Source organism: Dipodomys spectabilis, unplaced genomic scaffold, assembly GCF_019054845.1.
Source record: "Dipodomys spectabilis isolate Male_0828 unplaced genomic scaffold, ASM1905484v1 ptg000038l, whole genome shotgun sequence".
In the NCBI taxonomy this organism is placed as follows: Eukaryota; Metazoa; Chordata; class Mammalia; order Rodentia; family Heteromyidae; genus Dipodomys; species Dipodomys spectabilis.
In genome coordinates this window covers 1,158,338-1,180,726 of record NW_024870715.1, presented here as the reverse complement: position 1 = coordinate 1,180,726, position 22,389 = coordinate 1,158,338, and the positions used below count along the sequence as shown (strand labels likewise).

The 22,389-nt window shown below is 43.7% G+C and overlaps 1 protein-coding gene across 3 annotated transcripts in view; it reads left to right on the top strand.

The window, feature by feature from the left end:
• Nucleotides 1–22,389, top strand: part of Ap4s1 (adaptor related protein complex 4 subunit sigma 1) — a 41,688-nt gene that overhangs the window by 16,968 nt on the left and 2,331 nt on the right. For 2 of the 3 annotated variants that reach the window (XM_042677389.1, XM_042677388.1), the window contains 3 exons: nucleotides 3,651–3,737; nucleotides 5,301–5,369; nucleotides 11,083–11,094. In XM_042677389.1, coding sequence (XP_042533323.1) covers nucleotides 3,651–3,737; nucleotides 5,301–5,369; nucleotides 11,083–11,094 — 168 coding nt within the window. Of the gene's footprint in view, nucleotides 1–3,650; nucleotides 3,738–5,300; nucleotides 5,370–11,082; nucleotides 11,153–22,221; nucleotide 22,389 lie in introns of those variants that run through there. The other variant, XM_042677390.1, reaches the window with a different exon arrangement.

Genomic DNA, 22,389 nt, shown 5'->3' with positions numbered 1-22,389 from the left:
GTTCAAAGCCAGCCTAGGCAGGAAAGTCTGTGAGACTCTTATCTCCAATAAACCACTAGAAAACCGGAAGTGGTGGTGGCTCAAGCGGTAGAGCACTAGCCTTGAGCTGAAGAGCTGAAGGATAGTGCCAAGTCCAGAGGTCAAGCCTCATGACTGACAAAAAAAATACAATAAAATAAAATAAAGGGATGCATCCTTCAAAACATGCCTGTGTGAATCTTTCTACGGAATGGAGGACGTCCACAATTTCAAAACATCATTTTCACGGACAGCTTACCCTTTTGAAATACAAGTTTTGGAATAAAGTGATATTCCAAATTATTATAGATTTTTAGAATGAACCCAATGAGCTTCTGGCATAATCATTGAATAAGACAATCATAAGGCAGGCGCCGGTGGCTCACACCTGTAATCCTTGCTACTCAAGAAGCTGAGATCTGAGGATCATGGTTTAAAGCCAGCTGGGCAGGAAAGTCCGTGAGACTATTTTCTCCAATTAACCACCAGAAAACTAGAAGTGGCGCTGTGGCTCAAGTGGTATAATGCTTGCCTTGAGCTGAAGAGCACAGGGACAGCACCCAGGCCCAGAGTTCAAGCCCCACAACCAACAACAACCAAAAAAAGACATCATATTAGCAGCTTAGTTTTCATTCCATTCACAAATGTGCCTTGAGCTTCTTTTTTTTTAATGTCAGAAATTCCTGGGAAACTTTGAAAAAAAAGCTTCCTCAGTTCTTTCAAATAGGGATGTTTTAAGGAAACATCCATCTGGCAGAAAGCACCCTGGCTCTCCAGTGAGCCAAATACCTCAGATTGGTCCAGCATTTATTACTTTCATCCAAATTTTAATTAAAACTTCCAGCTTCTTTTTTTTTTTTAATTTTTTGATCAGCCGTGGGCCTGGGCACTCTCCCTCAGCTCTTCAGCTCAAGGCGAGCGCTCTACCGCTTGAGCCACAGCAACACTTCCAGTTTTCTAGTGGTTTTATCGGAGATAAGAGTCTCACGGACTTTTCTGCCTGGGCTGGCTTTGAACTGTGATCCCCAGATCTCAGCCTCCTGAGTAGCTAGGATTACAGGTGTGAGCCACTGCGCCCGGCTCTTCCAGCTCCTTTAATTTACATATTGCCAGGTGCTTCCCCATGGAGGAACTCCCATGATTGTACTTTGCAAAATCAGCTGGGTATTGGTGGCTCATTCCTGTAATCCTAGCTACTCTTTTTTTTTTTTTTGGCCAGTCCTGTGGGGCTTGAACTCAGGGCCTGGGCACTCTCCGTGCTCAAGGCTAATACACTACCACTTGAGCCACAGTGAGTGCCACTTCCAGCTTTTTCTGTGTATATGGTACTGAGGAATGGAACCCAGGGCTTCATGCATGCCAGGCAAGCACTCTACCACTAAGCCACATTCCCTGCCCTCCATGTGACTCTTATCTCCAATTAACTACAAAAGAGCCAGAAGTAGAGCTGTGGCTCAACCGGTAGTACTCCAGCTTTGAGTGGAAAAAGCTCCCAAGCCCTGAGTTCAAGTTCCATTACTAGTACACACAAACAGAAGGAAAAAAATATAAAACTTAGTTCAAACTAAGCTCTGGTGGCTCAAGCCTGTAATCCTAGCTACTCAGGAGACTGAGATCTGAGGATCACAGTTAAAAGCCAACCCAGGCAGGAAAGTCCTGAGACTCTTATCTCCAGTTAACCACCAAAAAGCCAGAAATGGCTCAAGTGATAGAGTGTTAGCCTTGAGCTATAAAGCTCAGGGACAGCACTCACACCCTAAGTTCAAGCCCCAAAACTTGTAGGTTCATTCCCTGTGCATCCAGACACCAGTATAAAAAACCATGAAGTTCATGTTCGGTCACATTTGGCCACTCATGTACAGACATCCAAAGGAAGAGTCACATTGTGCCTTCTGCCCCGTGTGTAATCCCTACCTGCCCACTGCCTTCCCACAGCTCTTTGTATAGTAGCTTTAGGAGAGGTAAATGAGAAGGTGGTTGTTTTATTTCCAAGTCAGTTGTGGTAAGTTGGTTATTAATTCACTTGAAGCAGTGTTTACAGTGGAAGATTCTTGTCTTGCATCTGCCGTACAAAGGCCATCTTTGAATTTTTTTTTTTTTTTTTGTCGGTCATGGGGCTTGAACTCTGGGCCTGGGCGCTGTCCTTGCACTCTTCAGCTCAAGGCGAGCGCTCTACCACTTGAGCTACAGCGCCACTTCCGGTTTTCTGGTGGTTTATTGGAGATAGGAGTCTCACAGTCTCTCCTGCCCGGGCTGGCTTTGAACCGCGATCCTCAGATCTCAACCTCCTGAGTAGCTAGGATTACAGGCATGAGTCATTGGCGCCTGGCTGAATAATTTTTTTTTTTTTTAAACCTTCACCAGTTGGGCATAGTAGCGCTTACTTATAATACCAGTATGATTACAGGAGTGGCTTAAGTAGTTAGGTCATGAGTTCAAGGCCAGGCAGGGCTATTTTGTGAATTCTAGGTCAGGTTGTGCTACATAGTGATTCTTGGAAATATTTTGATATAAATGATTCACATCTGGGGCTGGTAGGGTGGCTTAGTGTTAGAGTGCTTGCCTAGCATGGAGCCCTGCGTTCGATTCCTGAGGAATTTATTCCACATAAATAGAAAAGGCTGGAAGTGGCACTGTGGTCCAAGTGGTAGAATGCTAGCCTTGAGCAAAAGAAGCTCAGGACAGTCCCCAGGACCTGAGTTCAAGCCCCAGGAGTGGTCATATAAAAAGAAGATTCATATCTGCATTCCTAGCTACTCAGGAGGCCAAGATCTGGAGGACTGAGGTTCAGAAACAGCCTGGATAGAAAAGTCCATGAGATTCTAGCTCCAAAATAACCAGCAAAAAGTAGGGCTGGAGTCTGGTTCAAGTAGTAGATTACCAGCCGAACAAGCAAGCAGAACAAGCATAAGTCCTTGAGTTTAAAAAGAATTCAGGTAGATAGGTAAGTAGAATACTATTTATATTTGGGTCCTCGATGACTATTAAACAGTACAAAACTGAGCCTCTTTATTGTTCCCCAAGAATTCATGAGGAGGCAGAAAAAAGAAAACCTTCAGCATGTTTGCATATTTTCCCATTAAAGCAGTTTAAAGTGCTAATTTTCGGGGAGAGAGGCTAGTATTTGGGATTATACTCAAGGCCTCTACCAATTCAGTGTCTCTGTCAGCCCCTTTTTGCAGATGGGTATTTTGAAAATAGGGTCTCACTTTGTGCCAGGGCTGGCTTGGATTTTGATCCTTCTATTTGGCCTCCAGTAGCTAACCCTCAATCTCCTCTTCAGCAGCTAAGAGTTCGGGCTTGAGCCAGCACTGTGGGCTGAAATGCTGATTATTCATTAGCTTTGCCCCCGGGCTCCTCAGAGAGCCAAGGGAAGGAATCCAAGAGAAGGAATACAGGGGATCACCCAGACTCCTTTTTCCAAGGCTGTTTCTCTAACCATACCTAGAAATGCTTTGAAGCTGCCCCCTGAAGGTGGAGAGATGGCCAACAAAGGCTGCAGCATCTAAGTGTTCAGTCTTTCTAGGAATGTTTTGGTAGATGCTTAGAGCACAACCTAGGAATTTACACATACTACTTTGAAGAAGTCTCTGCCAACCAAAGACATTAATATCTCATTGTGTTTCATCTAGTGCTCTTTCATCGAATATAAGGACTTTAAGCTGATCTACCGGCAGTATGCAGCTCTCTTCATTGTGGTTGGAGTGAATGACACTGAGGTAAGGTGACAGAAGAGCCTTTGAAAATATAAGAAAACTAGAGATCAGTCTGCTTTTTATTCCTCCTGAGTTGACATTTTCTTCCTATTTATCTCCCTAAAAGTAATTATGTCTCTTGAAGGTTCTTGGCTATTTTTTTTAAGCTTCCATACAGTTTTTGGAAGAAAAAATACCTATGATACTTCTTAGGTTTGATGGACAGCTTGTCAATTGGAGAAGAATAAAACCACAGATTGTGCTCCTGTTTTGTTTTTTGTATGTGTGCCCGCCTTGCACTCTGAAACTGGGCCCTGTTCCTGAGTTTGTGTGCTGAAGGCTAGTGCACTTCCACTTGAGCCACAGCTCCATTTGTGGCGTTTTGGTGGGTAATTAGAGATAAGAGTCTCATAGACTTTCCTACTTGAGCTGGCTTTGAACCATGATCCTCAGAGCTCAGCTTCCTGAGTAGCTAGGATAATAGACATGAGCCATTGGCGCCTGGCTTGTTTTGTGTGTATGTGTGTGTTTTAGACAAGGTCTCAGTATGCTACCCAGGCTGAACTCAAACTTGTGAGCTATCCTCCCACCTCCCACCTCACCCTCAAAATGTACTGTGACTACAGGCTAGCACCATACAGCTTGCTAGACTATGTGCATTTATTCTAAGCAATACCACTGCCCCTCCCTTGTTCTGTCACATAATGAGGCAGTTCAGGCAAGCATACAAGCCAGTCAGGCATGACACTGAACATGGGCTGACATGTCAGAGTGAATTACAAACATGATTGTGTTTATGTCTCCTCAGATTTAGTTCATATCTTCAGAAAGGTCAGCCTTGGATCACTAGCCCATGAGGCCATGGGACTTCTGAAAGGGAGTTCCAAATCTAAAGGACTGAAATCTCATGGAACTATTGCTATCCTTAAACCACTTTGACATGGCTTCCCCATCTGTACACATATAAATATGGTTTCATTAAAGAACCTGAAAGCCCGGCACCGGTGGCTCACATCTGTAATCCTAGCTATTCAGGAGGCTGAGATCTGAGGATCAAGGTTCAAAGCCAGCCAGGGCAGGAAAATCTGTGAGACTCTAATCTCCATAAGCCACCAGAAAACTGGGAGTGATGCTGTGGCTTAAGGGGTAGAGCGCTAGCCTTGCACTGAAGAGTTCAGGGACAATGCCCAGGCCCAGACTTCAAGTCCCAGGAGCTAAGAATTCTTAGACTCTGAAGTTTCAGTTTGGCCAGATACTTTATGAACTAAAAAGGAAAATATTCCAGGCTGAGGATTTCCCCCACTAATAAATGTGTGTGTGTGTGTGTGTGTGTGTGTGTGTGTGTGTGTGTGTGTTATATTGGGATTTGAACTCAGGCTTGTGCTTGCTAGGCAAGTGTACTACCACTTGAGCCATGCCCACAGCCAATAAGCATTTTTTAAAATACATGAATGCTAGGCCTGTTGTAAGTATTTTCCAGTGAGAAGTTTCTTTGCTCACACTCTCATTACACTACATGCACTAAAACCTGAACTTTTACTGGGTATTTCTCCTACAATTAATTGTACCCTTCCTATTTTGTTTCAGAATGAGATGGCTATTTATGAATTCATCCACAATTTTGTGGAAGTTTTAGATGAATATTTCAGCCGAGTGGTAAGTCTAATGGCTAAAAACTAATTATTTTCCTCAGCCCAACATCTTTGTTTCTTTCTTTCTCTTTTCTTTCTTTCCTTCCTTCCTTCCTTTCCTTCCTTTCTCTCTCTTTCTCTTTTTCTTTCTTTCTTTCTCTTTCTTTTCTCTTTCTTTCTTTCTTTTTTTTTCCTGCAATTCAGTCCCTTTGGGTTAACAGAGCTTTAAAAGTTAAAATACAAATAATAACCTTTTTTTCCTTGCTCATCTGTATGCATTAGATCTTTTTGAAGAATCAATTCATAAAAGGTGAAGTACATCTCAGATTTTTTTTTCTCTCAGTTACCAAATTTTGCAATCTACATTGCTCTCACACTTTTTTCTTTCCACTGATTTCATTCCTGACATATCAGGACCCTTTACACTTTAAGAGTCATTTCCTTCTTTTCATGTGAATCCTTGCTTTTCTTTTTCTCCTTTTGGTACTGGAAATTGAACTCAACACCTTGTATAAGTCAGACAAAGTAGTCTACCACTTGAGGCATACCCTTAGCCCTTTTGTATTTTGTTTCTGAGATAAGGTCTCACTGCTAACTTTATCTGAGCTGGCTTACAATTTGAGATGTCCTGCCTCCACCTCCCAAGTAGCTGGGATTATAGCTGTCAAAACTTTTGTTTTGAGGGTCAAAAATCAACTCCTGCCAGGTACTGGTGGCTCACATCTGTAATCCTAGCTACTCAGGAGGCTGAAATCTGAGGATAGTGGTTCAAAGCCAGCTCGGGCAGCAAAGACTGTGACACTCTTGTCTCCAATTAACCACCAGAAAACCAGACATGGCACTGTGGCTCAAGTGGTAGAGCACTTGCCTTGAGCTGAAGAGCTGAGGGACAGTGCCCAGGCCCAGAATTCAAGCCCCACGACTGAAAAAACAACAACTGTGTATGTGGAATATGTGTATTCCATTTCAACCATTCTCTTCTCTTTTATTTCAGTAGCTTGTGTTGAAATACAACTTGCATGCCATATAATTCACCCATTTAAAGTATATAATTAGGTTTTGTATTTACATGGTCATGAAACCATTAGCGCAATTAACAAAAAGCATATCTATTAACATTTCCCAATTAACTCTCTCTACTTACTCCAGGTTCTAGATAACCACTAATTTACTTGCTAGGTCTGCAGCGAGACCTGTTCTAAACTTTGAAGAATATAGAATTATATAATATGTGGTGCACCTTTCTTTTACTGCTTGTATTTTTAATATTGTGCCCAAAAGATTTTCAGGTTTATTCCTATATTTTCTTCTTAGAGTTTAGCTCTATGTCTAGGTCTGTGATCCATTTGGGGTCATTTTTGTATATATCCTGAGTTATGAATCTAAGTTCCTTCTTTTTGTTTCTTCTTTTCTTTATAGTAGTACTGGGGTTTGAACTCAGGACCATGCACTTGCTATTCTACCACTAGCCTTGTTTTATGCTGGTTATTTTCATATAGGGTCTCATGAACTTTTCTGAACAGACTGGCTTCAAACCTTCATACTTCCACTCTCAGTGTTCTGACTAGCTGGGATCACAGACGTGAACCACCAGCACCCAGCATTAACTTCATTCTTTTTTTTGCATGTAGATGTCCAGGCATCCAAACACCATTTATTGATACTATTCTTTGCCATGAATTGCCATGGCACCCTTGTTGGGAAACAGTCAACCATAAATGGATCTCAGTTCCTTGCCATTGATCTGTATGTTTATCTTATATTAGCACTACATTCTCTTTATAACTGTAGCTTTGGAGTAAGTTGAAAACTCAAATGTCTTTTCATTCAAAAAGAATCAGTGCAGACAGTTTGCTTTGCTACCATATGCTTTTCTGAGCCTTGGTTAGACATTTTTGTGACACAAGCTTATTGTTTTTCTGTTTTATTTAGTTCATATGAAGGGTTAGGAAGAAACTGTTGGAATGTTGCTTTTTCCTGGGGCAGAGATAGACTTTGCTCCAAAATTAGAAATACTGAGTTAACAAAAAAACTGAGAAGCCAAAACATTGTGTTCAGAGGTCATGCCTTCCACCCATTGCTAAGCCAGAAATGAATTTTGGCAAACTCTTCTTGGGGCAATCAACTAGTCTGTCTTTGTTGTCATAGTGCATTAGTTCTAAGTCTTGTTCCTAAACCAGAATCTTAAGGTGGGAACTTCTTAGAACTTCTGGGTAGGTGTGATGGTACACACTTATATTCCCTGTCATAGGGGAAGCAGAGATATGGAAAGGCTGTGGCTCAAGACCAACCCAGGCAAAGAAAAACTTAGTGAATTCCTGTATCAAAAACAGGCTAGGTAAGCCAGCACCAGTGGCTTATGCCTGTAAGCCTAGCTACTTAGGAGGCTTAGATCTAAGGATCATGGTTCAAAGCCAGCCCAGGCAGGAAAGTCCAATGTGACACTTATCCCCAATTAACCACTCCCCCACCAAAAAACAACAACAAACAAAACAAACAAAGTAGAAATGGAGCTATGGCTGTAGTGGTAAAGCACTAGCCTTGAGCAAAAAGGGTCAGGGACAGTGCCTAGGCCATGCATTCAAGCCACAAGACTAGCACAAAAAAAGAAGGAAACAAAAAAATCCAAGCTCTGCATGGTTGCTCTAGCAAATTGGGAAGTAGGAGAATTGCAATTAGAATCCACCCTGGGCAAAAGCAGACTTTATCTGAAGAATGCGTTAGTAAAAAGTGTGGGAATGGCTCTGAGTTCCAACTCCAGTAGCTTGAAGAGACAGAAGGAGGAAGGGAAGGAGGGAGGGAGGAAAGAAGGGAAGACATAAATCAATCATCCCAGGCCACTCCTCAGCTCACTGAATCAGAAATTCTGAACTAAAGCCCATCAATCCATGGTTTCACAAGCCTGTCAGGTGATTCTGACACATGCCTAAGTTTGAAAAACATTAGTTTCGTGTATGAGGCTTGCCACCAGAAATTTCGTAACTCACCAACTGGTGTCCTACAATGTGATAGACATCTAGAAAGGCATTGATGTCCATCAAGGCTAGAAGAGGTTAAGTGGTCAGGCCATGCTAGAGACTGACCTTGAAGGGACCAAGGACACGGAGACAGGCTTGAAATCTATGTCTGTGTTGATTGCTTGGAGACAGCAACACAGACCAGCACTGACCATAAAATTTTCCTCAGGAGAAGGAAAACCGTGTACCTGAGCTACCAGTGTGGTAGGCACTAGCCTTTTGTGGCTCCGGAGTATTAAAAATGTGGTTAATGGAAGTAATAAATTCAAATTTAATTTAATTGTAACTGATTTAAATTTAAATCACCCCACTGAGCAGCATAGTGCTAGCTCTTGGCATCTCTAGCATGGTGACTATGTATATAAGCATGTTAAGACAGGCTGGCCACCATTAACCAAGTTAAAATGAGACCCATCAAGAAGAATATAATTTCCCCATGTAACAATGTTTTAAATCTGGAAGGATGAAACATGATTCCAAGCACTGTCATTGCTAAGGGTTTTTTTCATTATTCCATAACTAAAAATAAATAGTACATTGCTGAATTAGACATATCATTTTAGGGAGAGTCGGTGACCACGTAAACCACAGAAGTAAGGACTAGAGTTTAATTTAAACAAGGTGATTACACAGCGTTTAGAATGTACTAGGGATGACCTGGTATATGCTTTCAATGAAGAGGAAGAGTAGAATGGGGAATGCCTTGTTGTCTAAGATGTATTTTTAGGTTTGTGAGTTTTAAATATTCTCTCTGGGCTGTTTTTTTTTTGGGGGGGGTGGGGGGGGTCCAGTCGTGGTGCCTGAACTCTGGACCTGGGCGCTGTCCCTCAGCTCTTCAGCTCAAGGCTAGCACTCTACCATTTGAGCCACAGCGCCACTTCTGGCTTTTTTCTTTTTGCTTATGTGGTGCTAAGGAATCGAACCCAGGGCCTCATGCATGCAAGGCAAGCGCTCTACCACTGAGCCACCTTCCCAGCCCCTGTTTGTTTGTTTTAATCTCAGAGTTTCCAGTCTTTTTTTTTTTTTTTTTTTTGGGTCTGGTCATGGGGCCTGAACTCTGGGCCTGGGCGCTGTCCTTAAGCTCTTCAGCTCAAGGCTAGTGCTCTACCACTTGAGCCACAGCACCACTTCCGGCTTTTTTCTTTTTGCTTATGTGGTGCTAAGGAATCGAACCCAGGGCCTCAGGCATGCAAGGCAAGCGCTCTCCCACTGAGCCACCTTCCCAGCCCCCTCCAGTCTTAAAGATGCGTCATATGCCGTCTGGGCTGAGAAATTTCTCAGCACCATATTTTTTTACATAATTTTTTATTGAGATTAAGGGATTACATAAAAGTCACAAACACATTTTAACCTCCACAAGGCAAGTTGTCATTTATCATGGTCTATAATGTTTGTGGATTCTGTGAGCTTTGACAACACAACTCCTTCTTCCACATCAGGTGATATGTACATTTCTCTCCTTTTGCTTAGTGTCAGCTGTTCCCTCTTTCCCTCTTCAGCATCCTATTTTCAAAGCTAAAAGGCAAAGCCATTTGCAGGAGGCTAGGCCTGGTGAGGAAGTGGAGGCCAGGTTTGCAGTGCTGAAGTCCTTTGCATGTGAGCTTGATTCTCTTTACCATTTCCTTGCTCTGGGACATTTTCAGTGGCATAACTAGTAATGACATGGTCAAAATAGTCTGTTCACGTTCAGCACAGAAAATTTTTCCCAAATACTTTTAAATGTAATTGGTTAAATTCATGGATATGGACGCAGAGGGCTGGCTGCATATCATTTTTAAACATTTATTTATTTACTTACTTACTTATTTCAGTTTTGGGGCTTGAACTCAGGGCCTGGGTGCTGTACCTGAGTTTTTCTGCTCAAGGCTAGCACTCTACTACTTTGAACCACAGCTCCACTTCTGGTTTTCTGGTGGTTAATTGGAGATTAAGAATCTCATGGACTTTCCTTCCCCAGGCTGGCTTTGAACCACAATCCTCAGATGTCAGCCTCCTAAGTGGGTAGGATTACAGGAACAAGCCACCAGCACCCAACTCTTGCTATTTTTACTGTGCTGTCAGTACTTGTATGTTTACCTGATCATGTGTCGATGAGCTGTAGTTTACTTTAAGTCCTCCCTTGGTAGATACTTAGGTGATTATTAATATTTTGCCACTATAAATAACCTCATGTAAGGCTAGGAAGTTGGCTCAGTGGTAGAGTGCTTGCCTTGCATGCATGAGGCACTGGGTTCGATTCCTCAGCACCACATTAGCAGAAAAAGCCGAAGAGGCCTGTGGCTCAAGCGGTAGAGCACTAGCCTTGAGCTGAAGTGCTGAGGGGCAGTGCCCAGGCCCAGACAGAGTTCGGGCCCCATGACCGACAAAAAAAAAAAGAATAACCTCATGCCGAACATCCGTGAACATTGTACCTTTGCCCAATTCCATAGGGTATACCTCATGACGAAAATGAAAGGATACAAAGGGTATTGCAAGTGGGTAATGCTGTTGCTATATGGATCAACTTATCTGTAGAAGTTAATTTATTATATCCCCTCTCCTTTCTGGCCTCTAAGCTTCCTCTAACCTGTTTTGTTGTTGTTGTTGTTTTGTTTTTTAAATCACAGACCCTTGTTCAGGGCTCCCCAGCCTGAGGCTTGGGGAGGCCGAGGTCACTGTTTGTGTTGTATTCCTCCTGCCTGAGTCTGCTCCTCATCCATGCATTCTCTTTCTCTTTTCCAGAGTGAACTCGATGTATCCTTTTTCTGGCTGCTTTCCACAGCTAGTGGCAAAGCACTCTGAGTTTAATCAGGTAAGTGCCGCAGGGCAGGACAATGATCTAGCAGAGTACGGGAGGCTATCCGTCCTCCTTGGACAAGGCAGCCTTCCTGCAGTACGTGTCACGCCACTGCCCACCCAGCTGTACAAAGCCGTTTTCTCTAGACAGGTCAGTGCCACAGCAGCAGTTGATAATAGCTAAACATATCAATTTCTTTTAAGGATATGAAATAGGCTTATTCAAAACTTACAAATACAGCCTGAAAATGTTTGGTTTTTCCAAAGAGACTCCATTTTCAGGGCACCAGGTGTCAATTTCCAGACTCCTCTCTCAAGGTCAGAAGGCCTATACGGTTGGTGAGCGGGAGAGTTAAAGAAGTTGCCCTGTTTTCCTAACAAGGAATGCTCTCCTTTTCTTTCTTTAAATCAAGCATGCCCAAGGGGCCTGGTGTAGTGGCCCTGTGGCTCAAATGGTAGAGCACTTGCCTTGAACTGAAGAGTGCAGGGACAGAGCCCAGGCCCAGAGTTCAAACCCCACTACCAGCCAAAAAAAAAAAAAAGAAAGAAAGAAAGAACCAAGGGGCCTGGTGTGTGTGGTGGCTCCTAGCTACTCATGAGGCTTAGTTCTGGAGGATTTCATTGTGAAGCCCACCAAGGCAGAAAAGTCTGCGGACTCCATCTTCAATTAGCCAGCAAAAGCTGGGTTAGACATGTGTCTCAAGGGATAGAGTTCCAGCCATGAACAAGGCCAATCTAGTACCAGGCCCTGAGTTCAAATCCTAGCCAAAAAAAAAAAAAGCCCAAGGGGGGAGAGATATAGCTCAATGGTAGATGGTAGAATACTTCCCTAACATCTAGTATCATTAAAAAATTAAATGTCCAAGGACCCCACAAGCATAATTTGATGAAAACACTGCAGGCCTACATATTTTGGCAGGAGTCCACTAGGCACTGTGGCATAGCTATAAACAGGAGACATTTTGATTCACTCCAGAAATCTGCCTACCTCTTGAAAGAGATAAAGATGTCTTTGGGAATATATCAGAATTTTGTGTGTGTGTGTGTACTGGTCTTGGGGCACTGTTTCCAAGCCTTTGTGCTCAAGGCAAGTGCTTTACCACTTGAGCCACAGCTCCACTTTCAGCTTTTTGGTGGTTAATTGAAGATAAAGAACCTCATGGTCTTGTACTTTCCTGCCCAGACTAGCTTCAGGTCTCAGGTCTCAGTCCTCAGGTCTCAGTCTCATGAGTAGTAAGGATTACAGGCATGAGACACCAGTGCATGGCCAGACATGAATGTAGAGTAGTAACATTTTAGGGAAAATATTAATTTCCATTATATATATTTAGCATATAACAGATGTGTTTGTTTATATACATATACGTGTGTGTGTGTGTGTGTGTGTGTAAAGTAGACATCTATGCCAAGAACCAATATATTTACATAAATTTACTATTCTGGAAAAATGGTCAGTTACCTATTATTGATAGGAAATTGTAATCCGGCTGATAAAATTCACTTGCCAGCTGCAGTTAGAAGCCTTGTTAACTGGGAAGAACAAGCGCCCTCTAGTGGTGTACAACATAAATCTATGATCACTCTGACCTAAGATATCCCAAGAGCTGGGTGGCTCAGGGCCTGTAATTTTACTTACTCAGGAGGCTGAGATGTGGTTCAAAGCCAGCCCGGCAGAAAAGTCTGCAAGACTCTATATCCATTTAACCAGGAAAATAATGCTGAACTGGAGATGTGGCACAAGAGTCAGCTATGAGTGAAAAAGCTGGGTGAGAGCTCAAGGTCTTAAGTTCAATCTCTGTAAACAGCACACACATAAGAGTATGCATGCAGACACATAAAAAAACCCCAAAAGAACAGTACATTAGTCTATATTCTCATTCAGCATGCAACATTCTATCTAAACCATTTACAGTAGTTCTACTCGTACTATTGTTTTTTTAGGGGGTGAAGTGGGGATCATGGGGCTTGAACTCAAGGTCTGGGTCCTGCCTCTGAGCTTTTTTTGTTACTGCTCAAGACTAGTGCTATACCACTTTGAGACACAGCTCCATTTCCAGCTTTCTGGTGCTTGAGATAAGAGTCTTACAAACTTTCCTGCCCAGACTAGCTTTCAACTGCAATCCTCAGATCTTGGCCTCCTGAGTAGATAGGACTACAAGCTTGAGCACCTGGTGTACAGGGTTTTTTATTGTTGCTTTAAAAAAAATCCTTTGTATTAAAAAAAAAGTCATCAGGAAGATAGCAAGGGCCAGTAGACATATCTAGGAATAAAGAAACTTAAGATCTACTTTTGGGCTTGCCTCTTACTGAGACACACAGCCTTCTTATTTCAAAGTGAGAGATAAATTAGACCAGGAGGGCTTTTTTTTGGGTGGGGAGCATGTTATTGGGATTTGAACTCAGTACCTGTGTGCAAGTGCTCTATTGCTTGAGCCATATACCCCGTCTACCAGGAGAGCTTTAATATCCTCTCAACCATGATTGCAGGTAATGGAGGAGTAGTTTTGCCTCTTGTAGGAAGAGAGTCTTAGAAGTCCAGATATGCAGGGAATTGATATGAATCAGGGTACAGGCTATGTACTGGATGAGTTATGTTCCTGGTTATCATGTATTGACTGATATTTATTGGAGGCTGAGTCAGGTATGCTTGTCTTTGTAGCCCTCTGCTGAGTAGCATATGTCTCCAGCATTCTAGTGTCAACTTACTTTCCATACCAAGACACATGATTTGTATGCTTCCCCTTCATTGTACTTGCTTTCATTTTTCCTTTCCTGCTTTTACAAGTTATGTATTACTATCATGAGGCACCTCTTATTTACTGACACTGATTGTTTTTTATGAGTCTCATACAGAACTTTCCTGTCTAGATTGACTCTGAACTGTGATCCTCAGATCTCAACCTCCTGAGTGGCTAGAATTACAAGTGTGAGCCACTGTAGCCTGGCTCCTACTGACATTCTTTTTTTTTTTTTTTTGGGTCCGGTCGTGGAGCCTGAACTCTGGGCCTGGGTGCTGTCCCTCAGCTCTTCAGCTCAAGGCTAGCACTCTACCACTTGAGCCACAGCGCCATTTCCGGATTTTTTCTTATGTGGTGCTGAGGAATCGAACCCAGGGCCTCGAGCATGCAAGGCAAGTGCTCTACCACTGAGCCACCTTCCCAGCCCCCCTACTGACATTCTTAAGAGGTCACCACCCTTAGCCATCTGATCCTCATCTTACTCAAACATAGTTCTCTTTAATGGTCACTTATCCTGGAGAACCTCTGCAGACCAGTTACATAACTATGACAGCGGAAGCTTTGTGGATGCTTGGCTGCAGTCCCCTGCTCAGGGACCTGGGTGCCTACATGTTCTGTGTCATTGTTCTGTAGCATGCAGCCAGGGCCTGCTGAAGCAGCCAGCACTGTGGAGACTGCTCTGTCAAGAACGCTTCCTTAAGCCTGAGTGGTTGAAAACAAGCAGCCAGCACAAGTGTGTCCCAGCACTAAACACATCATCTCTGTGTTCAGGCTTCAGACAGCTTTCCTTGTTAGCCCACGTGGAACAGACCACAAGTTAAGGTCCAAGTACTGCAACTGGACAGGGAAGTAAGTCAAACCCTCATAACGTTTCCCAGGAGCCTCTGCCTCACAGCCTTTTCCTTCAGAGGCTTTTCTACTTCAATGCCTTTTAAAGATAGTTTCCAGGCCTGCAGACTTAGTCTTTAAGAAAGTGTACCATTTACATTTCTCCCTAGGATGGGCTTGTTCTAGTTCTACTAAGACTTATATTACAGAGCAAGACAGATGGGATTTGAAAAGAAATGACCTAAGCACAGAAACCAGGACAGAAGCTGGCTAGCTGAAACCCTTCCGTTGCATTAAGTGGAGCCCTCTGTTGCTGTGGGGTCGGGGACTGGGGGGGTGAGAGGGACTGCCTGTTGGAACTGAGTGCATCAGTGACCTGATCACTTCCGCACTGGGAGCAAACTCTGCACAAACTCACCCCTCCTCCCTCCTCGGACTGAGCTGTTGCCATAGGACTCCCCAGACTTGTTTCTTTAGAGAATTTGCCCTAGCACTCAGCTTTGGTGGACTAACATTGTTCTTTAGAAACCAACTGATGAACTTCCCAAACTGTGCCTGGCTCTGGGGCCTCAGCAGGCTTGCTATTGTCTAGACAATGCAGACTTCAAAGGTGCTGTCTCTAACCTCATCTGCTAAAAGGTCAGAGGATGTCACTGGTGACCAGCATTTGGGGGTCATGTACCAACTCAATTCAGTGCACACCTATGGTGCACATGAAGATGCAGAAAACTGAACAGCCTATGTAGCATTTAGTGGCTTTAAAAAAGCTACAAGAATCTGGGCGCTGGTGGTTCATGCCTGTAATCCTAGATACTTAGAGGCTGAGATCTAAAGATCATCGTTCATAGCCAGCCCAGCAGGAAAGTCCATGAGACCCCTATCTCCAATAAACAACAATAACAACAACAACCAAACAGATGTGGAGCTGTGGCTCAAGTGGTAGAGTGTTAGCTTTGAGCAAAAATGCTCAAGGCAATGCTCATGCTCTGAGATCAAGACCTAGGACCAGCACAAAAAATAAAATGCTGGTGCCAGTGGCTCACACATGTTATCCTTGCTACTCAGGAGGCTGAGGAGGTTTGAAACCAGTCTGGGTAGAAAAATCCACTTTAATTTCCAATTAACCAGCAGAAAGCCATAATTGGAGCTGTGGCTCAAGTGGTAGCACTCCAGCCTTGAGCAAAAAGAGCCAAGCAAAGATGCAAGTCCCTGAGTTCAAGCCCCAGTACACCATCAAACAAACAAGCACAAAAGATAAGGTGAAAGACTTGCCTACCTTAGCAAGAATGAAGCAGTCACACTGCCTTTACAGCTGGATAACCAGCATCTCTTTCTTGGCCCTGCATTTTAGGGGACTCCTTCTGCTTGTTTCACAAAGCAACTCCTCTCTGTGGGGAAAGGATGCCCATCTGGAATCTGCAGCCCTGTCCACCAGTTTCTTGACTGCCCTCTGTAACCTGTGCCTCTAAAATTTACAGGGTGCCTAGATGGCCTCCTAATACCTGTTGCAAGGGCCTATAAAGGCCTCTTCTCCATCCTCACACCAGGACTGGGGATGGGATTGATAACTAGGCAAGCAAAGAGGGTCGCTGGGATGTCCCACCTCCAGGCATAGAACGAGAAGCAGAAAGCTAGATGGTAGTCCATATTTATATATACATTCTTCTGCCCCTCCCACACACCCCCTCTCAAAATAAAGGGTAGGCCTAGAATCTAAAATTCTTTCTTGATTTTAAAACCTCTTTAGAGAGGTGGTGGCACTTGTCTATTACACCAGTATTTAGGAGACTGTGGCAGGAAGATTGAGAGTTCAAGGCCAGTCTAGGCTACATAATGAAACCCTGTCTCAAAAACTGAAAAAGCTGGGCATGGTGATTCATGACTATAATCCCAGCTACTTGGGAGTTAGGAATAGGAGGGCAGGGATAGGAGACCAGCGTGGGCAAAACTCACAAGAGTATCTGAAAAATAACAAGCAGATAGGGCAGAAAGAATGGCTCATATGGGCTGGGAAGGTGGCTCAGTGGTAGAGTGCTTGTCTTGCATGCATAAGGCCCTGGGTTCAATTCCTCAGCACCACATATGCAGAAAAAGCTGGAAGTGGCATTGTGGTAGAGCACTAGCCTTGAGCTGAATTGCTGAGGGGCAGCACCCAAGTCCCAAGTTCAGGCCCCATGACTGACAAAAGCCAAAACAACAACAAAGAATGGCTTAAGTGATAAAGTACAGACTCTGAGTTCAAAACCTCAGGAGAGAGGAAAAGGGAGGATTAAAAAACAATTTCTTTTTTTTTGTTTTGTTTTTTTTGTTTTTGGGTCCAGTTGAGGGGCCTGAACTCTGGGCCTGGGCGCTGTCCCTCAGCTCTTCAGTTCAGGGCTAGCGCTATACCACTTGAGCCACAGTGCCACTTCCAGCTTTTTGCTTATGTGGTGCTGAGGAATCGAACCCAGGGCCTCAGGCATGCAATGCAAGTGCTCTACCACTGAGCCACCTTCCCAGCCCTTAAAAAACAATTTCTTTCCAATCACTCTGAACAAGACTACCTCAAGATTGACTTGATATTACCAGACGTAACATCCCCAAGATTTTTGAGAGTTGTATCAGCTGGGCGCTGGTAGCTCATGGCTATAACCCTAACTAGTTAGGAGGCTGAGACCTAACGATTACTGTTTGAATCCAGCCCAGACTGGAAAGTCTGAGACTCTTATCTCCAATTAAACACCAAAAAGCCAGAAGTAGAGATGTGGTTCAATTGGGGGAGTGCTAGCCCTATTCAAAAGAGCTCTGGGACAGCACTCAGGTTCTGGGTTCAAGCCCCAGGACCAGGAAAAAAAAAATGTCAGTACTTTGGAGTTGGAAGACACCTACACAATTAGCAGGTTAAACCTCTCTAGATGAAGAGGCTGAGACCCAGAGAGGTTCTCTGATATGCCCCAATCCATGCAACTGGTAACAATCTCTAGGTTCCAGGGTCCACTTTGAACATGAAGATTATAAATTAAGGAGTGGGATGTCTGGCCTTTGAGAGTAAAATCCCTGCAAAAAAAAAAAAAAAGAATAAGTAGATTAAAGGCTACTGTTTTGCTTTCTTTTGGAGATAAGGTCTCAATATGTTGCTAAGGCTGTCCTCTTAGGCTTAAGCAGTCCTGCCTCAGTCTCCTCCAATGCTGAGCCTACAAGCCCATGACATAAGGCCCAGCCAAGTTTGAAACTTTTTTTTTTTTTGTCGGTTGTGGGGCTTGAACTCTGGGCTTGGGCACTGTCCCTATGCTCTTCCAGCTCAAGGCAAGAGCTTTACCACTTGAGCCACTGTGGCACTTCTGGTTTTCTAGTGATTTATTGGAGATAAGAGTCTCACCGACTTTCCTGCCCGGGCTGGCTTTGAACCAAAATCCTCAGATCTCAGCTTCTTGAATAGTTAGGATTATAGGCATGAGCCGCTGGCGCCTGGCTGAAACATTTTTAAAAATTACTAATCATAGCCAGGCACTGGTAGCTTACACCTATAATCTTAGCTACTTCAGGAGGCCAAGGTCTGAGGATCAAGGTTTGAAGCTAGCCTAGGCAGGAAAGTCCCTGAAACTCTTAGTTCCAACTAACTACCAAAAAAGCCAGAAGGGGATCTGTGGCACAAGTGATAAGAGCACTAACCTTGAGCACAAAGACTGGCAAAAAATATATATATTAATCATCTGAAAGACTAACAATTTACTCTCTAGTGAAATATTTGTAATATCCTGTTGCATGGCATTGTGATTGGCAAGTCTTTTGTGAACGACAAGAGAGGTCTTGGAGAAACACACTGTTGCCGGGTGCCAGTGGCTCATGCCTATAATCCTAGCTACTCAGGAGACTGAGATCTGAGGATCATGGTTCAAAGTCAGCTGGGGCAGGAAAGTCCATGAGACTTTTATCTTCAATAAACCAACAGAAAACTGGAAATGGTGTTGTAGCTCAAGTGGTAGAGTGCTCGCCTTGAGCTGAAGAGCTCAGCGACAGTGCCCAGGCCCAGAGTTCAAGCCCCATGATTGACAAAAAAACACCCCACACTGTTGGTTTGAGATGTGAGAAAGGATGAAAAGTTTTGAAGTACCTACAAATGTGTTGTTAAAAAGCATCTTGTTAACATCTCCACAAGTGGAGTTCACAAAGATTCCTATGCATCTTTTCTTTTTGTTGTTGTTTGGTCGGTCATGGGACTTGAACTCTGGGCCTGGGCGCTGTCTCTCAACTCTTCAGCTCAAGGCAAGCACTCTACCACTTGAGCCACAGCGCCACTTCTGGCTTTTTCTGTTTATGTGGTGCTGAGGCATCAGGACCTCATGCATGCTAGGCGAGCACTCTACCACTGAGCCACATTCCCAGCCCTTTTCTTCTTTTTTGAAAGTAAATTCAAAGTTGGACTACAAGTGTGAGAGCTGAGAGAGCCTAAGAGCCAGATGTTTTTGAGAGGTCAGGCTCTGAGGGACAAAGGGACAGGGCCTTCTCTAGCATGAGAGCTCTGTCCTGTGCTGTCATGAGTGATGAGAACCTCAGAAAAGAGCCGGGTGCTGGTGGCTCACACCTGTGATCCTAGCTACTCAGGACGCTGAGGTCTGAGGCTTGTGTTTCAAAGCCAGCCTAGGCAAGAAGTCTGTGATACTCTTGTCTCTAATATACCAACAGAAAACGAAGTGGTGCTGTAGCTCAAATGGTAGAGTGTTGGTCTTAAGCTAAAGAGCTCAGGGTCACCAGAGTTCAAGCTCCACGACCAACAAAAAAGAAAAAAAGAAAAAAGCAATGTTTAGACCCCAGGGGAGACATTCCTTCCCCAAAAGTCTGTCTTCCAGGCTTTTCTCAATCTTTTTAATGTGTTCTCTGAGTCTTCTAGATACCATATTCATCTGCTCACTACCATCCCACCAAGTCCCTCCTCCTTGGTCCTACTTTTGTTCCATGCTTCTGGGTTCTGTTTTAGTCAAGAACAGCAATACTAAGTGAACCAGCATGGTGTGGGGTTTGCTTGTAATCCCAATGAAAGCCTCAGCAGTTAGTGAGACCTTGTCTGAAGGAAAATGGAGTCATGGCTTAAGAGGTAGACACTTGCTTAGTATTCATGAAGCTCTATGTTCAACCCTCAGTCCTGCAAAATTATAATTAAAATGATAATATTACGTTGTCAGCAAATTTTGAGTAATGATAGGAGTTAAGATGGGCTCATATGACCCAGTGCTGCCCTTAATACCTTAATTTTACGTAAGTTCATAGGAATTTTAAGGCCCATATTAAATTATACTTGTTCTCAGAAGGTGAATGGGTCTTGAAGGAAAACATCCTGTAAAAAAGATGGGCTGAGAATCTGGCTCAGTAGTAGAGTGCTTGCCTATCATGCATGAAACCCTGGGTTCGATTCATCCGTACCACCTACATAGAAAAAGCCAAAAGTGGTGCTGTAGCTCAAGTGGTAGAGTGCTAACCTTGCTTAAAAGAAGCTCAGGGACAATACCCAGACCCTGAGTTCACAAGTCCCAGGACTGGCAAAAAAAAAAAAAAAAAAGCTTTTCTGGGCACTGGTGGCTCATGTCTATAATTCTAGCTACTCAGGAGATTGAGGTCTAAGGACCAGGGTTCAAAGACACCCCAGGCAGGAAAGCCCCTGAGACTCTTATTTCCAATTGACTACCAAAAAAGCCAGAAGTAGAGCTGTGGCTCACACGGTCACATGGTAGAGTACTAGCCTTGAGCAAAAGAAGCTTAGAGACAGCAACCAAGCTCTGAGTTTAAGCCCCAGCACTGTAACACACACACACACACACACACACACACTACACACACACACACACACACACACACACACACACAAAGAATACATTCATTGAGATGAACAGCAGGTATGGGAAAATCTCTCCTGGGCTGGCAGGTCCTGCTTGATGACAATCCCCTATTCAGTAGTAGTCCATTTTTTTTTTTGTGTGTGGGAAATATGAATACTGCAGCCATTAGCAGCTTTTCCATTTCATGGGACATGGAATTAAAGTATAAATAATGAGAGAGAATTTTTTCTACCTAATTATTGTATTACTTATTTAAAAATAAAATCAAGTGAGAAGCCAAGGGACCTGAGACCAGAGGCTGCAGTTTAGCAATACCGTTCCTAAGTAGGCATCTGCCCTCAAATTGTTTTCAGGATTCCATTCAAATCTGTGCCACTTGATTTTCTCACTTAGTGTAAAGGACAACTACTCCATCACAGCAGACTAACTAATGGCATTATAATGGTGTTAAAATATCATGTTGTTTTTTTTTTTTTTTTTGGGGGGGGGGTCCAGTAGTGGGGCCTGAACTCTGGGCCTGGGCGCTGTCCCTCAGCTCTTCAGCTCAAGGCTAGCGCTCTACCACTTGAGTCACAGCGCCACTTCCGGCTTTTTTCTTTTTGCTTATGTGGTGCTGAGGAATCGAACCCAGGGCCTCATGCATGCAAGGCAAGTGCTCTACCACTGAGCCACCTTCCCAGCCCCAAAATATCATGTTGGTAAAGTGTTTTGTGACCCAGAGATCAAAATTCCCATGTAAGACCCATCAACATTTTTACCACTTAAAAATCAATTTGGGGGGGGAGGCACTAGTATTAAAGATCCCCAAGCCGGGCGCTGGTGGCTCACGCCTGTAATCTTAGCTACTCAGGAGGCTGAGATCTGAGGATCGCGGTTCAAAGCCAGCCCGGGCAGGAGAGTCTGTGAGACTCCTATCTCCAATAAACCACCAGAAAACCGGAAGTGGCGCTGTAGCTCAAGTGGTAGAGAGCTCACCTTGAGCTGGAGAGCTGAGGGACAGCGCCCAAGCCCAGAGTTCAAGCCCCACGGCGACCAAAAAAAAAAAAAGATCCCCGTAAAGTTCAACTCCAATCTGTATCATCATAGAGAAATGCAGAAAGACCCTTAGGTGACAAGGTTGAAAGAAAGTGGGATTTTTAGTAAATCTACTCCTTGGGAAGTTAATAGTTCATTGTCAGTTTCATTAGGTCCATGAAGGAAACATGTTGCTTTACAAATGTTTACAGCAGTCAGGTTCAGTATGGATTAAGATAGGTCCTTTCAGAACACACTGCCAGATGACTGCATGAATAGGCTCACAGTCTAGTTCTTTCTTGCTTTCTCCAATTCCAAATGTCACAGCTCAGTGCTTGTCTGTGTCTACTGCCACAGGGCTTGGCATATGGGGTATTTCTTTGGTCTCTACTGGCCTGGAATATGGTCCAAATGCCTTAATCTTGGCCAGTGTGAACCAGTTGCTCATAAGCCAAATCAAGATGTGAACAGCAGCTGGATTCTCAAAGGAGTCATATGATTCCAGGGGGAAATAAGTTCTCAGGCCTTTCACTGAATTTGGTCTGTGGTTTCCCTATATAATATGTGCCAGAAACTGCCAGATACAGATAGCCCAGCAGTCACATGCTCACAGTACAGAAATGACCTCACTGCGTAACTCGTGATTTGAGATGTTGGGAAATTCAACTTGCTGAAAGATCTTGTCCTTGCAGCATGGGGATGTCAGTGGTTTATTCAGCAGTAAATTCGAACTGTCAAAACAATTGGGCAGTTGCTGAAGGGGACACCTGAATTGCACATCATCTACTTGCCAAAGAGGAAGCCATCCACACAGCAGCTTGATCCTTGGAGTAATTGAAGAGATTAAAATTAGATTTCCT